We start from the raw sequence: 16,582 nt of genomic DNA on the forward strand, positions 1-16,582 counted from the left end.
ATTCCTACTTTGTTCTACTGCTTCAAACCAACATGGCTACCCACCTGGATCTATCTTGCATTCAGTGTCACTTATACTGGTTGCATTTGCCCTGAAGCTCTGCTGCATGCCTTTCAGGTCCTTAATTGCTTTTCTCGCCTCTTGTCCACAGCAACCCATTGGCTTTGCCAATTGCCAAACAAGACAGCTTACTGGAAAGAGACACCATGTTCAAAGATGTCGCTAAAGGTTCGTGGAAGCAGCAGCCACAAGATAATACCTCCGAAAGCACCATGGTGAACAGCACGTCAAAACCTGAACAGGTAATATGTGTGTCCAGAGCTTTTTTTCTGGGGGAATGTGGAAGGAAGGAGTTCTGGAACTTCTTCATGGAAACAGTTCTCAAAAAAATGTTTAAAAGTTCATGAAGATCACCTGTGTGTTTCGCCTTCATTTCCTTCTTGAGAATTCCAGCACCTCCTTTTCCAGGAAAAAAAATCCCTGTGTGTGTCCAATTTCTTAATTTCCTAGCTCTGGAAAATGTGAGAGTTGTTACTACAGTTTTATCTAAGCATTCTAATCAGGGCTTTTTTGTAGAAAACCCCCAGCAGGAACTCATTTGCATATTAGGGCACGCCCCCCCGGATATCACCATTGTTTCACACAGGGCTTTTTTGTAGAAAAAGCCAAGCAGGAACTCATTTGCCTATTAGGCCACCCCCCAGACATCACCATTGTTTCACACAGGGCTTTTTTGTAGAAAAAGCCAAGCAGGAACTCATTTGCCTATTAGGCCACCCCACAGACATCACCATTGTTTCACACAGGGCTTTTTTGTAGAAAAAGCCAAGCAGGAACTCATTTGCCTATTAGGCCACACCCCGAGACATCACCATTGTTTCACACAGGGCTTTTTTTTTGTAGAAAAAAGCCCAGCAGGAATTAATTTGCTTATTAGGCCACACCCACTGACACCAAGCCAGTCAGGACTGCATTCCTGCTCAAATAAATCCCTGATTCTAATAACTGATGTAGTGTCCTGCAGGTGAGCAAACAAGTGGAGTTTGTTGTGGGGACATCAGGACATACGTTTATCCATATTGTCAGGATGATGGAGCAGTGTCTGATAACCAATCCAAGGTGTGCATGCTACATGTAATTTTTTTGCCTTTGAGGGTCCTGTGACCACCCCCATCCATTTTTTCAGGAGCCACAAAAGTAGAGGAATGGGGAATGCTGACAAGATCTGATGCGCATGCAATTAGTAGGGGTCATACCCGCACATTATTACTAAGCCCAATCACATTTGTGAACTGAGATGGACTGAAAAAATATGCTTCTAGAAGATAATTTGAGAAATGAGAAACACACACTCAGGGCATCAAATTATTAACTTCTTCCCGGGCTTTTTTTTTGTGGCAGGAACTCCTTTGCATATTAGGCCACACACCCATGATGTAGCCAATCCTCCTGGAGCTTACAGTAAGCCCTGTACTAAGAGCCCTGTAAACTCTTGGACGATTGGCTACATTTATTTGTTTGTTTGTTTATCAGATTTAGGGGGGGTGGCCTAATATGCAAAGGAGTTCCTCCTACAAAATAAACCCTGATTTTTGTTGCTTTTCTTTTTCTTTTGGCAGTATATGATCTCTACCTATCTGCAAGGCTGGCCCACCCACTGGGCAAATTAGGCATTTGCCTAGGACGGCAGCAGGGCGGGGGCACCGAATTCAGCTCTCCCCACCTCCCCATACCCTAGACCAGTGATGGCAAACCTTTTAGAGACCGAGTGCCCAAACTGCAACCCAAAACCCACTGATTTATCACAAAGTGCCAACATGGCAATTTAACCTAAATACTGAGGTTTTAGTTTAGAAAAAACAACTCAAAATGAAATTATGCCTTTTCCGGAGGTGCTCCTGTCCATCTAATTTACCTTTGAACATGTAACATACATTATAAACATCACTCTAGTTTGCCATTAGGAAAAAAAGAATACATTAAAATATAGTGTCTTTAGTGGGAGTTGGTGGTTAGGGTGTCCAAATCTGATCTGGGAGGTCTTGATTCTTATACCCACTCTGCCCTGGCAGCTTGCTGGGAAACCTTGGACCAGTAATATACTTTGAGTTAACCCACCTCATAGGTTCACTGTGAGGATAAAAGAGAAGGGGAGAGTGTGTCAAACCACTTCAGTGTCCTTTTGGGGAAGGAAGACAGGGGATACATGATGTTATTTAATAAATTAAGTTGATGAAAGGAGTCCACTGATTCACATGGCTAAATCTGAGTCCAGCAGCATCATAGAGAACAAGATTCCTGAGAGTCAAAGCTCCTTTTAGCTAACTGAGGGAGCTCTAATGCTGGAAAGCTTGTGCCCCCTCCCCCAAATCTTGTTGGTTCCTAAGGTGCTCTTGGGCTCGAATCTAGTTGTTCCACTATGGACCAGCACTGCTACCCTTGGAAACTTCAGGGATAGTCTGAATTGTATTAACTAGAAAGTCTGATGTGAGAAAGGAGGGCCAATTTGGTGTAGAATTAAGTGTGCGGACTCTTATCTGGGGGAAACGGGTTTGATTCCCCACTCCTCCACTTGCAGCTGCTGGAATGGCCTTGGGTCAGCCATAGCTATCACAGAGCTGTCCTTGAAAGGGCAGTTTTTGGGAGAGCTTCTCTCATCCCCACCTACCTCACAGGGTGTCTGTTGTAGGGGAGGAAGATAAAGGAGACTGTGAGCTGATCTGAGACCTTGAGATTCAGAGTGAAAAGCGGGATATAAATCCAATATTTTCTTTCTTTAAACTAAAACTGCAATCCTGTGCATGTGTAGAAGGTAGTTGCCACAGTGTTCACTGTAGATTACTTCCGAGTAACCATAGAGAGCAAGCCCAATGAGGAAAAGCTAAAGGACTCGGGGATATTCATTCTGGAGAAGAGGAGGTTGAGTGGGGAGACATGATTGCTGTTTTGAAGTATTAGAAGGGCTGCCACTTAGAGGAGGGCAGGGAGCTGTTTCTGCCGGCAGCAGCGGAGAGGACTGGCATAGGAAAAGCTTTTTAACAGTAAGTGTTCAACAGTGCCCCTCACTGGCAGTCTTTAAGCAGCAGCTGGACAAACACTTGTCAGGGATGCTCTGGAAAACCAGAACGGCAGTGCAACAGTTCAAAAACAGCTTATCAACAATTTGCTTTAGGGTCCCTGTAACTTGAAAGAGCTCTGCTCAGATACTGCTGTCAGAAGCATCATATTTGAAAGCCTGCAGTTCCTCCCTTTCCACTCCTAAACCAGAGGTGATCCCGGCCATGGTTTCTGCCAGATTAGTGGGATCCAACATTTCCTGTAATAAGCCCACATCCCTTCCAAAAAAGTGCTTTATTCAATGTCCTGATCTCTCCCCACCCCCCCATCCCCACACACCCATGCTGTCTTCTTCCCTTCGGCTTGGACCGTGCCACAACAGTTTTGAAATATGAAATACAACCAGGTCTTGGCCACATGAAAACGTGAAGCTGCCTTATACCCAACTCTCTAGTGCAGGGGTGGCCAAACTGTGGCTCGGGAGCCACATGTGGCTCTTTCACATACATCAAGTGGCTCTTGAAGCCCCACTAGAGAAGGCATTTGTCTCTTTAAAGCACTTCTTCAAGCCCAGCCAGTCAGTGGCTTGGAGAATGCATTTAAAATTCAAGTTGCTTTCTTTCTATCTCTCTCCCTCCCCACCTATTTTCCTTCCTTCCTTCTCTCAGACATCTGATGTTCGTATCAGTGGCTGTCACACATATGACATTTATTCTATGTGGCTCTAATGTTAAGCAAGTTTGGCCACCCCTGCCCTAGTGGGTCACATCTAACCCCCTCCTTAAAACTGCAGGAACACCTGCAAGGAATTTTTCTCTGTGTGTTGTGCTTGGGAGCTGGATTTTGGTTGCACCCCTCTACCCTCGTCAGAATTCCAAAGGTGCCCACGAGCTCAAAAAGGTTGGAGTGCCCTGTTGTCTCTCTGAAAGAGGCCCAGTTAGGGTTGCCAGGTTTCAGTTGGGAAATACCTGGAGATTTGCGTGAAGGAGCCTTGAAGGAAGGGTGGTGGAGCGGCCACCAGTTTCCAGGGCTATTTAAAGCCCCCCCACCCCCGCCAATCAGCTGATCAGCGGGTAAAATGGCTTCGGAGGCTCAGGGCTCGATTGCTGTCAGTGCAGGGTGAGAGGAGGCAGCAGCAGCAGGAAGGCTGATCCGTGGAATGAGCGTCCGCAGCCACTGCTGCCAGCACCGCCTCCTCCCCCCTTCCTTCCTGGATCACATGGCCACATAGGAGACAGTAATGTAAAAAGTCTGATGGGAGTAAGGTTTTCTTATGACAATTATAATTCAAGAAGCATTTTAAGGTAGATGCCGAGCTGATATAATTTAGAACACCTTCCAGTGATGTCAGGGGTGTGTGGCATATGCAGATGAGTTGTGCTAATGAGTTCCAGCACCTCTTTTTCTACAAATGACCCTTGAGTATAATACACCCAAACTAAACTGGTATAAAAATGGACATAGTGGTGACCAGGGCGATTTTTTTGTAGAAAAAGCCCAGCAGGAATTCATTTGCCTATTAAGCCCAGCTGAGCCAGCCAATACTGATGCGGGGCCAGCTGAAACTGTGTTCCTGTGCATTCTCAAACTCAAAAAAAGTCTTGGCATTAGACAGGATCAATTGATTGCTTCCATTCACTTTGGTGGGGAAAATTTAAATGGCCGTTTGCTGCTTCCTGTTTTAAGATGCAAACGAGATAAAAATGCTTTAACTTTGGACGGAGAGTGCCCAGATTTCATCCTGCTTTGAGTTACAAAAGCGGAGTTGGTGAAAAAATGTATTCACATAAATCAATGTCAGCGGGAGTGGAGTTCTTCACATGAAGAAGCCCTTTGAATATGCACGTCCTGTTGCCATGTAGGCTTACTTGTCTTTCCCTCAAGCCTGCCATTCATCGTCTTTGGATAAATAATAGATGATGTAGAAGTCTCTAGACATGGTTTGTGATGCACATAAGAGTTTGGGAAAGGTCTCTCTTCGTTCCACTGACAAGTGCTGAAAATGCCTCACTGGCAGTTTCTCTAGCTCTCTCAAAAGATAGAAATCAGGATTTGGGTTCCAAGATACATTTTCTACCCACTTCTGTGCAAGATAACTCAATGGCGTGTATTTTTGTAAAGGACCATCCGACGTTGTTTACAATTCCAGTTTAAAAACCCGTAGGTACATTCTTTTGGATTTTTGTGGCGCAGAGTGGTAAAGCTGCAGTGCTGCAGTCCAAACTCTATGCTCATGTCCTGAGCTCGATCGTGGTGGAAGCTGGGTTTTCAGGTAGCCGGCTCGAGGTTGACTCAGCCTTCCATCCTTCCGAGGTCAGTCAAATGAGTACCTGGCTTGCTGGGGGGGAAATGTAGATGACTGGGGAAGGCAATGGCAAACCACCCCTATAAAAAGTCTGCCGTGAAGATGTCGTGATGCGACGTCACCCAGAGTTGGAAATGACTGGTGCTTGCACCTTTACCTTTTTATACAAGTTCAGCATTGGCTTAGTTCAAGTGAGCAGACGACAGTTTTACATTTGAATTCTTTAAGAGTGTTTGGGTACATGTTGACTAGACAGGATGACTTTATCCTCTGCCCTTGAATGTTCATTCCTGGCACATCTATTTGACTGGCTTTTTCGGATGCCCTCTCACTCAAAAGCTGTCCACAGAAGATCTTCTGCAGTGAAGTCTGATGCAAAATAATTCATTTAGTGTATCTGCAGGTTCCGTATCCTCCTTTAGCACTCTTTTCACTCCATTGGCAATGATCCAGCTGCCTCCCTCTTTCTTACAGATTCAATGTTCCCTCTAAGCTGCAGAGCCTTGTGAGCAAAAATTCTACTTTGTGAGCTACTTGCATTAAAGCTGTGAGCTACTGGCATTAAAGTGGTGAGCTACTGCATAAATTATTGCGCTCTGGGGTCATCCTTCCTGAACTAAGACAACAATGTGTGAGCTGGAGGCTAAAAATCTGTGAGCTAGATCACACTAACTCAGCTTACAGGGAACACTGCTAACAGTATATTGAAATCAGGACATCTCAATTATGTTGATGCCCTTTTTGCATTTTCCCAGGTGAAGCTAATGCCTCCAGCGCCAAACGATGACCTGGCTACTCTGAGCGAGTTGACAGACAGCAGTTTACTCTACGAGATTCGGAAGCGCTTCAGTAACAATCAGATCTATGTGAGTGTCTTCAAATAGTTCCTGTTATCCATTTATGAGCAAATGCAGGAAACAGCTCGGAACATTAATTGCTGTAGCCAGAGGTGGAATTCTAGCAGGAGCTCCTTTGCTTATTAGGCCACGCACCCCCTGATGTAGCTAGTCCTCCAAGAGCTTACAAAAAAGAGCCTTGTAAGCTCTTAGAGGATTGGCTACATCATGGGTGTGTGGCCTAATATGCAAAGGAGCTCCTGCTAGAATTCCACCCCTGGCTGTAGCTACCAATGAGCCTCCCTGACCTCAATGGCCCAGGATAGCCTAACCTTGACAGATCTTGGAAACTAAGCACAGTCAGCCCTGGTCTGTACTTGGATGGGAAGCCACCAAGGAAGCCCAGGGTCGCTACGCAGATGCAGGCAGTGACAAAAGCATCTCCTTGAAAACCCTATGGAGTTGCCATATCTTTCCACCGCAACCACTAATCAGCCACTTCTTCCCAGTGCCATCAATCAACCAGGCAGGGCTTTTTATGTAGCAGGAGCTCCTTTGCATATTAGGCCACACACCCCTGAAGTAGCCAATTCTCCTGGAGCTTACAGGGCTCTTCTTACAGGGCCTACTGTAATGTTGGAATGATCCACACAACACGCGTGTTGAGGAGAAAACGCTCTGCCTTGCCTCTCTGAGCAAGGGTTTATTTATCCCTGTTCCACTCACACCAAAAATAAATCAGCTTACCGCATCACAACAGACAAAGCACTAACAGGAAGACCTCTCCCCATGAGGTCGTGTCTGCATCTACAGAAACTAATACCAACTCAGCAATTGTCAGGAATAGATTTATCTGAGGAAGCAGAAATGCGGTTTGAACACGGGTGTAAGGATCTTGTGCTCTTGTGTTATCAGAATTATAGGGAAGCAGGTTGGTGTGCTGATTGCATGATCCTCCCACACTGTAAGCTCTAGAAGGATTGGCTACATCACGGTTGTGGCCTAATATGCAAAGGAGCTCCTGCTAGAATTCCACCCCTGCTTATCTTCCTTATCAGCTAACTATATCCTTATTTTCTCTTCCTTTCAGACCTACATTGGAGATATCCTGCTGCTTGTCAATCCCTTCAAAGAACTTCCCATTTATTCCCCCGTGGTAAGCATTTTCCTGGAAAGGGCTAAGGCAGGGGTCCTCAACCTACGGCCCGCGGGCCAGATGCGGCCCGCTGAGGACATTTATGCGGCCCACCGGGTTATGGCAAAATCAGACCGGAAGTGACGTTCGACCTAAACTTGCATTAGCAATGCACACTTCCGGCACTGGGCTGAGGCGGCAGAGACAGAGTGTGAGGTGATACCGAGGTGAGGTGAGTTCCCAGGCCAGGGTGTGTGGTGTGGGGAAGGGAGAGAGATGCAGAAGACGGAGAACTGACGGCCCGCGGCCTTGTACAGTAACGGCAGTAACGGCCCTCCAACAGTCTGAGGGACAGTGAACTGGCCCCCCTATTTAAAAAGGTTGAGGACCCCTGGGCTAAGGCCTTCATCTGCTTTATACTTTCTTTTAGACGTCTCTTCTGGGTATTTTCAGCATTCAGATTAAACAACCATGTACTAAAAATGACAGACAATGACAATAATTGGACAAGATAACAAAACTGCTCTTAAGAGCTCGGTGCAAGGAGAAGTCAGAGGACTCAGCGTAGAAGACCCAAGAGAAGGAGGGGAAGGAACGAGCAGCTCCGACAAAATGGAGACGTGTGGCACATTTGCTGACGTTTTATCACAAATAATTCATTGCCGTGAGACTTCCAACAAAGTGCCTGTTTCAGAGGCGTCAGAGAGCGCTGACATTTCTACCGAGGAAGTCTTAGTCATTTAGACGGAATAAAGCCGTCACGTGAATCTTCCTGATTTGATAGCAGCAGGGATACTTGTGTCCTTTTGAGTGCAAGCACTAGAATCACAGCAGGAGCTCCTTTGCATATTGGGCCACACACCCCTGATGTAGCCAGTCCTCCAAGAGCTTACAAGGCTCCTTTTTGTAAGCTCTTGGAGGATTGGCTACATCACGGGAGTGTGGTCTAATATGCAAAGGAGCTCCTGATAGAATTCCACCCCTGCACAGCGCTGAGGCAGCTGAAAGACGGTAGCTTCAGAAACCAGAACTGCCAAGTGGATTGTTGTCAAGGATCATCAGATGTTGGTCATGACCGGGCATTTGGCGTGACTCATTAAAGAAAGCAAAAAGCAGCAGCACCGTGACAAATCTCTAACAGGAGGGTAGAGCATAAGGAAAGAAGAAAACCTGCCCGAGAGGTATCATTTATGGATTGGCTTAGGGCTTTTCTTGTAGCAGGAGCTCCTTTGCATATTAGGCCACACACCCCTGATGCAGCCAATCCTCCAAGAGCTTAGCGCAGAGCCTATTGTGAGCTGGCAGAGGATTGGCTACACCAGGAAGTGTTGCCTAATATGCAAAGGAGTTACAAAAAAAAAAAAGCCCTGGATTGGCTGAAATGTACATCTCACAAAAATAGTCCTTAAAACTTCTAAAAGATTTAACATCCAAGGAGACATATTTGTAGAAGACCAGTGGTTTCGTTTATTTAATTGATATAAAAATAAATTACGGAAATTATTTATTTATTTTATTGCATTGCTATCCTGCCCTCCTCCACAAGCAGGCTCAGGGTGGGTTACAACTAGGGTTGCCAAGTCCAATTCAAGAAATATCTGGGGACTTTGGGGGTGGAGCCAGGAGACTTTGGGGGTGGAGCCAGGAGACATTAGGGATGGAGCCAAGATCAAGGCTGTGACAAGCATAATTGAACTCCAAGGGAGTTCTGGCCATCACATTTAAAGGGATGGCACACCTTTTCAATTCCTTCCTTCCATAGGAAATAATGAAGGATAGGGGCACCTTCTTTTGGGGCTCATAGAATTGGACCCCCTGGTCCAATCTTTTTGAAACTTGGGAGGTATTTTGGGGAGAGGCACTAGATGCTATACGGAAAATTTGATGCCTCTACCCCAAAAAACAGGGCCCCCCAGATACCCGCGCATCAATTCTGCATGATTTTCTATGGGAATAAATCTCCATAGGGAATAACAGAGTTCCCAGCAGACATTTCCCTCCCCTCCCCCTGCTTTCTGATGACCTTGAAGCGGGGGGAGGGCCTCCAAACCGGGGGAACCCCTGCCCCCACCTGGGGATTGGCAACCCTAGTTAAAACCAAGTAAAAACAATTACAATGTGTTTTTTTTTTAATCAAATCTAATTTAAGACTCATAAGACATCCCCAAGATGGCAAACAATCAACAGAGTTCCCGGGTGTGCCTGTGTGCATGCTCAGATGGATCAAGATGAGGGATTTGGGTTGAGTGGACATTAACACCACCAATAGTATATCTCCATGCAGATAAGGAGCAGGGTGAAGCAAGGGAGGCGGATATTAGTGGCCCAATGGAACAGCTCCATTGTGTAGGCCCTGCAGAACTATAATAAGTCCCATAGGGCCCAAACCTCACCTGGAAGGGCCTTCCGCCAGGCCGGGGCCAGAGCCGAAAAGGCCCTGGATGAGGATGTCTTTGGAGCCAGGGACCACCAAAAGATGCTGTTCCAAAGAGTGCAAGGCTCTCTGGGGAACATCGGGGGAGAGCCAGTACTGCAGCTATGACGGCCCAAGACCTACAGCTTGAAAGGTTAATGGCATAACCTTGAGTCTGGTTCAGCAGACTCAATGCAACTGGCGAACCACTGGCTGTATGCGCTCCTGCGCAGGTGACCCATCTAGGAGGCACCCTGCCACATTTTGTAACAGCTGAAGTTTCCAGGTCAGGGTCAAGGGCAGCACTGCGTAGAGCGAACTGCAGTAATCCAGTCTGGAGGTGACCATTGCATGGATCACTGTCATGGGAGGAGAAGTAGGGAAGCAGTTGCCTGACTAGCCAAAGATAGCAGAAGGCTGACCTGCCAACAATTGTGACTTGGGCCTCCATAGAAAGTAAGGCATCCAATGTCACACCACTGGCATCAGTCGCACCCTGTCAAGGGTTGGGAGGTGGATTCAGGCCCAGGACCTCCATCTTAGATGGGTTTCATTTCAGTCTATCCTGGTGTAACCAGCCCACCATGGCTTCTAACACCCCAGTTGTAGCTTGTCTAATGCTTTGCATTGAATAACCAAAATTCTCTAGGCTATGTACTCACTTGAACTGGGAAATCTCGTACTCGTATAAAAGCCCAGCAGGAATTTATTTGCGTATTAGGCCACACCCCCTGATGCCAAACTAGCGGGAATTGAGTTCCTGTGCGTTCCTGCTCAAAAAAGCCCTTTTGGTCTTAAAGGTGCCACTAGATTTAAGATTTGTTCTACTCCTTCACACTCCAGCTGGATCTGGGTCAAGTCTGCGTAACTCTGGTCTTACTTGGATCCATGCATTCGGTAGAGGTACCAGTTTGGTTTATGCACCATTTGCGGTCTTTTCTTAACTCCTGTGATACTGCCACAGTGCACTAACTGCATCCGGGTTGGACTGCCACAGTATGTTTATATCGAGTTGCCTATCCCAAACCTCAACTGGTTCAAAATGTGAGAATAAGAATTCTTGACAGGCATGAGCTACAGGTCACCATTTTTCAGAAGTCTTCACTTAAGGACCAATGTGCTGATTGTAAGACCCTGCACACTCTGGGACCAGGATATGACCTATGGAGCTCATCAGAGATTAAGACAATCTTCATAGGCCTTGCTTGGGGCATCCCCGTATTCAGAAGCAATGTGAATGAACATCAGGGGCAGGGCTTTCTAAGTTGCGGCTCCCAAACTTTTGAATTCTTGCTAGAGAGGTTCCACCATTTGGAAGCAGTGTTGCCGCTACGCTGCCTTGGCAGTTGCCCCAGCCGACCACCAGGCTTCAAAAAGAAAGCATCACAGTGCAGAACACCCCTGATTCGAATTTGTTAGCCGCATGCTAAGATCATTTCGTTAGTACCTATTTGGGGCATCAACTGCTTTAATGCTGAAACTATTTCATTCAAATATTTCATTGATATGATCACCATCTTCAAGTACTTGAAGAGCTGTCATATAGAGGAGGGTGTGGAATTGTTTTCTGTGGCTCCAGAAGGTCAGACCAGAATCAATGGGTTGAAATTAAATCAAAAGTTTCCGGCTCAACATTAGAAAGAACTTCCTGACGGTTAGAGTGATTCCTCAGGGGAACAGGCTTCCTCGGGAGGTGGTGGGCTCTCCTTCCTTGGAGGTTTTTAAACAGAGGCTAGATGGCCATCTGACAGCAATGAGGATCTGTGAATTTGGGGTAGGTATTTGTGGGTTTCCTGCATTGTGCAGGGAGTTGGACTAGATGACCCTAGAGGTCCCTTCCAATTATGATTCTATGATTCTAAATCTTTTGCATCTGTTTTGTCTGAAGTTTTCCCTTTCTCAGTTGTTATTGTTATGATGTCACAATCATTCACTGCTAATATGAACGGTGAGGCAGCATGGTATAGCCCAGGGGTGGCCAAACTGCAGCTTGGGAGCCGCATGTGATTTCTTTCGCAAATAGTGTGCAGCTCTCGAAGTCCTCACTACCCTGTCGGCTGGCTTAGAAGGCATTTGACTCTTTAAATCACTTCTCCAAGCAATCTCCGGCAGCCTGGAGAATGCATTTAAAGTTGCTTTCTTTTCATCTCCACCTCCTTCCCCACCTTCCTTCCTTCCTTCCTTCCTTCCTTCCTTCCTTCCTTCCTTCCTTCCTTCCTTCCTTCCTTCCTTCCTTCCTTCCTTCCTTCCTTCCTTCCTTCCTTCCTTCCTTCCTTCCTTCCTTCTCTTAAACATTTGACATTCATGTCTTAGGGCTCTCAAATATCTGGTGTTTATTCTATGTGGCTCTTTTGTTAAGCAAGTTTAGCCACCCCTGGTATATGTCAGACCCCAGAGTCAAGGAACATGCAAGTGAATAGCTCAGGCATTTATTCCAAGCATCATAAGGCAATACAGAGGTTTGCTGAAACTAACGTCACAGCCCTGAGGCTTTTCTTTTATACACTTGGTCAACTGTTATCAATTCAAGCAAAGTGCGGCATAAAAACAGCGTGCAATTCTGGCGGGACCCCCTTCCTCTACTATTGAATCCCATATGCATTATCTATTCTCGGTTCCACTCTCCTCCAGCGTCAGACTTTGGTTACACAGGAAACTGCCAGGCTAACAAGCCCCTAAGATAAGCTGTTAAGGGATGAGCGAAAGTGAAGCAAAGAGCAAAGCAGGAATGCAGGCCGTCTCAGAAAACAGTTACATGTTAGTTAGTATAGCCCGAATTCATCAGAAGCGAAACAAGTTTGGCTCTTGAATGGGAAACCACTAAAAAGGACTCTGAAGAAGGCGACAATGGCCAACCACCTCTGCTTCCCGCTTGCCTTGAAAGCTCCTTGCTGAGATCACCATAAATTAGATGAGATTTGATGGTACTTAAGAATGTAGGACTAGAACCAATGGGTTGAAATTACATCAAAAGAGTTTCCAGCTCAACATTAGGAGGAACTTCCTGATCGTTAGAGCGCTTCCTCGGTGGAACAGGCTTCCTCAGGAGGTGGTGGGCTCTCCTTCCTTGGAGGTTTTTAAACAGAGGCTAGATGGCCATCTGACAGCAATGAAGATCCTGTGAATATAGGAGGAGGTTTTTGTGAGTCTCCTGCATTGTGCAGAGGTTTGGACTAGATGACCCTGGAGGTCCCTTCCAACTCTCTGATTCTATGATTCTATTCATGTCATAAGAATGATTCATTCCAGGTTTGATTTATTCTTTTCCAGGTCACCCAACTTTATCTCAGCAACTCCAGGACGATCAGCTCCTCTCTCCCACCACACATCTTTGCCTGTGCAGAAAGGGCCTTTCACCTGCTTTTTCAGGAGAAGCGTCCCCAGTGCTTTATCCTCAGGTGAAAAGTCCATCTTTATTTATAAATGGTCCTCTTGATCCACCTAGGAATGCAAAATTGTGCCCTTTCGCACTCCCATTTCCTACCTCGGTGTTGAGAATTTTTCATTCAGCTCATCTTTAGAAGTAATATTTCTAATAGGTTTTGTCATGATTCTGGGCCTAGTGAAACCTACAGGCCCCAGGGAAGCTTGCTTAGGAGTTACTGGGAAAAGCCTACATCTCCCAGGATCCCCTCTGTCACTCTGATTGGGTGGCCAGGTTTTGGTGGGAAACTGGCTCAGAGAGGGGTGGGGCCTGGGAGGAGGACATAAAAGGGCCAAGTCCAGGAAGTGGGCGTTTTTTCCTTGGAAGGCTGAGCTGGAGGTAGCTGTGCTAGGAGAGCTTGAGCGGGGGAAAGCTCCCTCATCCAAGGCAAGGAGTGAGTGTTGGTATTAGGTAAGGACTGTATAGATAGACGCATTAGGGCATTTTTTTATTTTCCCTTCACCCTTTTACTGGTTAATGCACCTTGTTAGTTTATATTGCACTAAAATAAACCTTTTTGTTGTTGTTCACTCTGCCTGGTCCTCACGCCTAAGTAGGGTTGCCAAGTCCAATTCAAGAAATATCTGGGGACTTTGGGGGTGGAGCCAGGAGACATTAGGGGTGGAGCCAAGATCAAGGCTGTGACAAGCATAATTGAACTCCAAGGGAGTTCTGGCCATCACATTTAAAGGGACGGCACACCTTTTCAATTCCTTCCTTCCATAGGAAATAATGAAGGATAGGAGCACCTTCTTTGGGGGCTCATAGAATTGGACCCTCTGGACCAATCCTTTTGAAACTTGGGGGGTATTTTGGGGAGAGGGACTAGATACTATACTGAAAATTTGGTGCCCCTACCCCAAAAAACAGCCCCCTCAGAGCCCCAGATACCCGCGGATCAATTCTCCATGATTTTCTATGGGAATAAATCTCCATAGGGAATAATAGAGTTCCCAGCAGACATTTCCCTCCCCTCCCCCCACTTTCTGATGACTCTGAAGCGGGGGGAGGGTCTCCAAACCGGAGGATCCCCTGCCCCCACCTGGGGATTGGCAACCCTAGGCCTAAGCTAAGGGAGGCCTGGGAGGGTACTCTGGGCCTTCTCAAGGGAGAGCCTTAACCCAGAGTGGTGGCAGCAATTGGTAAGACCCCCCTGAGTCGTGACAGGTTTGTATCCTTTACACCACTTGTATGTAATATAATGTGGTCTTCATACTCCGCATCTCTGCTGTTGTTATCAAAACAACACTGGCAAATGTGTTAATTTTAATGGGGGAAATCTTGCTGGAGGCAACAGCAAATAAAGACGCATGGTTCAATCCACACAAGGGTGACGTGAAATCAAAATTGGGCATTGTGAGCTGAACTAGCAGCAATGAGAAATGTGATAGCTTTCCTGTCTGCAGCCAGATAGCTCCAAGCTGGCAGTAACATCTATACATGCCACAACCTTTCCTCCCACCCACCCCAGATAACTTTGATACTAGCAAGAGGACCAAAGATCTTGCAGGAAACATGGCCAGGTCTCAGGGGTGCCAGCCCTAGCCGTAAAGCAGGAGGCTTCTGGAATTCAGGATAGCCTCTGTTATATATAGCATTTTACTGGGCTCTTGTTGCCTGAGCTTGAGACAGGCACTCCTTGCAAACCAGGATCCTGAAACCTGAATGAACTGGCCAGTCAAGATGCTAGGCATGTAACAACTTGTAACAAAGGGATGTAAATGAAGGATCCTGGAGAGAACCAATAGGAGTGTTGCCTGCTAAGTGGGCATGGCTAGCCATGGCCAGATTGCATATAATTCACTGTGTCGCCTGTGTTCCTCTGTGACTGTTTCTTCTTGAATAAAGTGTTCTTGGTTGATTCATGGCTGTCTGAACTCACTATTTAACAGCCTCATGCCCTCTAAGAGAGATCACTGGGGAGCACACTAGCAAGCGAGCAACGAGGTCTGGCAAACAGCAGGCCGCAAGCAGAATGTCAAGCTATGTACAAGCTGATGGCTTCCATTTACAAAAACTGTAAGGCCAGTCAAATACTGTAATGCCGTGTATGGCTCTGTATGGCAGTTATGTCAGGTAGGGGACATTGGTTTACAGCTGAGGAAGAAAAGAGTAGGTTTTTAAACCCCACTTTCGTCAACCTGAAAGAGCCCCGTGGTGCAGAGGGTTAAAGCTGCAGTACTGTAGTCCGAACTCTGCTCACAACCTGAGTTCGATCCCCGGCGGAAGCTGGGTTTTCAGGTAGCCAGCTTGAGGTTGACTCAGCCTTCCATCCTTCCGAGGTCAGTAAAATGAGTACCCAAATTGCTGGGGGGGAAATGTGACTGGGGAAGGCAATGGCAAACCACCCCGTAAAAAGTCTGCCGTAAAAACGTTGTGAAAGCAACGTCACCCCAGAGTCGGAAATGACTGGTGCTTGCACAGGGGACCTTTCCTTTCCTTCGTCAACCTTAAAGAGTCACAGAGTGATTTACAATCACACTCCCTTCCCCTCCTCACAACAGGCACCTTGTGAGGTATGTAGGACTGAGAGAGTCCTGAGAGAACTGGGACTGACTCCAGGTCACCCAGCAGACCTACTGTACTATAGAGTTTTCCTTCTCAAATGGCTAGAGCATCCGGGAAAATCATAGAGTTTTCCCAGAAACTCCTAGAGTGGCCGCCACGCAATGTCACCGGCGTGATGACGTCACTTCTGGGTGATGTCATCACGCCGGCGACGAAGGGGAAGCCCTGCGGGCTTGGCAGGGTTTGCCTGCCTGGAAGGTTCCCAACTTACCATGCTCAGTGTTAGTATGAAACAATTTGCCTATCAGAAATCCAATTATCCCCAATGTGGCGCTTGTGGGTGCCATAATTCCCGCCAGCATGTTTCCTAGTGCCTATTGACTTCTTCCCCATAGCATATCTTCCCCAAAGCAAAGATCCAATACTGGCTTTTCTCCAGTTCATTGGAGTAGGAGGGGTTTCAGAGGAGTTCTTTGTACCTGCAGGGAACAGTTGCCTCCATCACAGAAGAAGATGATATTGGATTTATATCCCACCCTATACTCTGAATCTCAGAGTCTTAGAGAGGTCACAATCCCCTCCACCTTCCCCCCTCCCCACAAAAGACACCCTGTGAGGTAGGTGGGGCTGAGAGAGCTCTCACTGAATCGGCCCTTTCAAGGACAACTGTGCGAGAGCTCTAGCTGACCCAAGTCCATTCCAGCAGGTGCAAGTGGAGGAGCGGGGAATCAAACCCGGTTCTCCCAGATAAGAGTCTGCACACTTAACCACTACACCAAACTGGAAGATGTTTGGCTAGGGATTTCTGTATATTCCGTAAATCGAACAAAATAAATAAATATTTTGTAGAACATTTCAGTGTTTTCTAATTGGGCCCAAACTCCATGTTGTGGCACCAGCTACC

The 16,582-nt window shown here is 46.7% G+C and overlaps 1 protein-coding gene across 3 annotated transcripts in view; it reads left to right on the top strand.

Annotated features, from left to right (window-relative positions):
• The window catches only part of MYO16 (myosin XVI), a 224,243-nt gene that overhangs the window by 142,553 nt on the left and 65,108 nt on the right, over positions 1-16,582 (top strand). For all 3 annotated transcript variants that reach the window (XM_060231776.1, XM_060231767.1, XM_060231759.1), the window contains exons 10-13: positions 152-302; positions 6,118-6,228; positions 7,289-7,354; positions 13,017-13,144. In XM_060231776.1, coding sequence (XP_060087759.1) covers positions 152-302; positions 6,118-6,228; positions 7,289-7,354; positions 13,017-13,144 — 456 coding nt within the window. The remainder of the gene's footprint in view (positions 1-151; positions 303-6,117; positions 6,229-7,288; positions 7,355-13,016; positions 13,145-16,582) is intronic.

This window comes from Heteronotia binoei, chromosome 1, assembly GCF_032191835.1.
Source record: "Heteronotia binoei isolate CCM8104 ecotype False Entrance Well chromosome 1, APGP_CSIRO_Hbin_v1, whole genome shotgun sequence".
Classification (NCBI taxonomy): domain Eukaryota; kingdom Metazoa; phylum Chordata; class Lepidosauria; order Squamata; family Gekkonidae; genus Heteronotia; species Heteronotia binoei.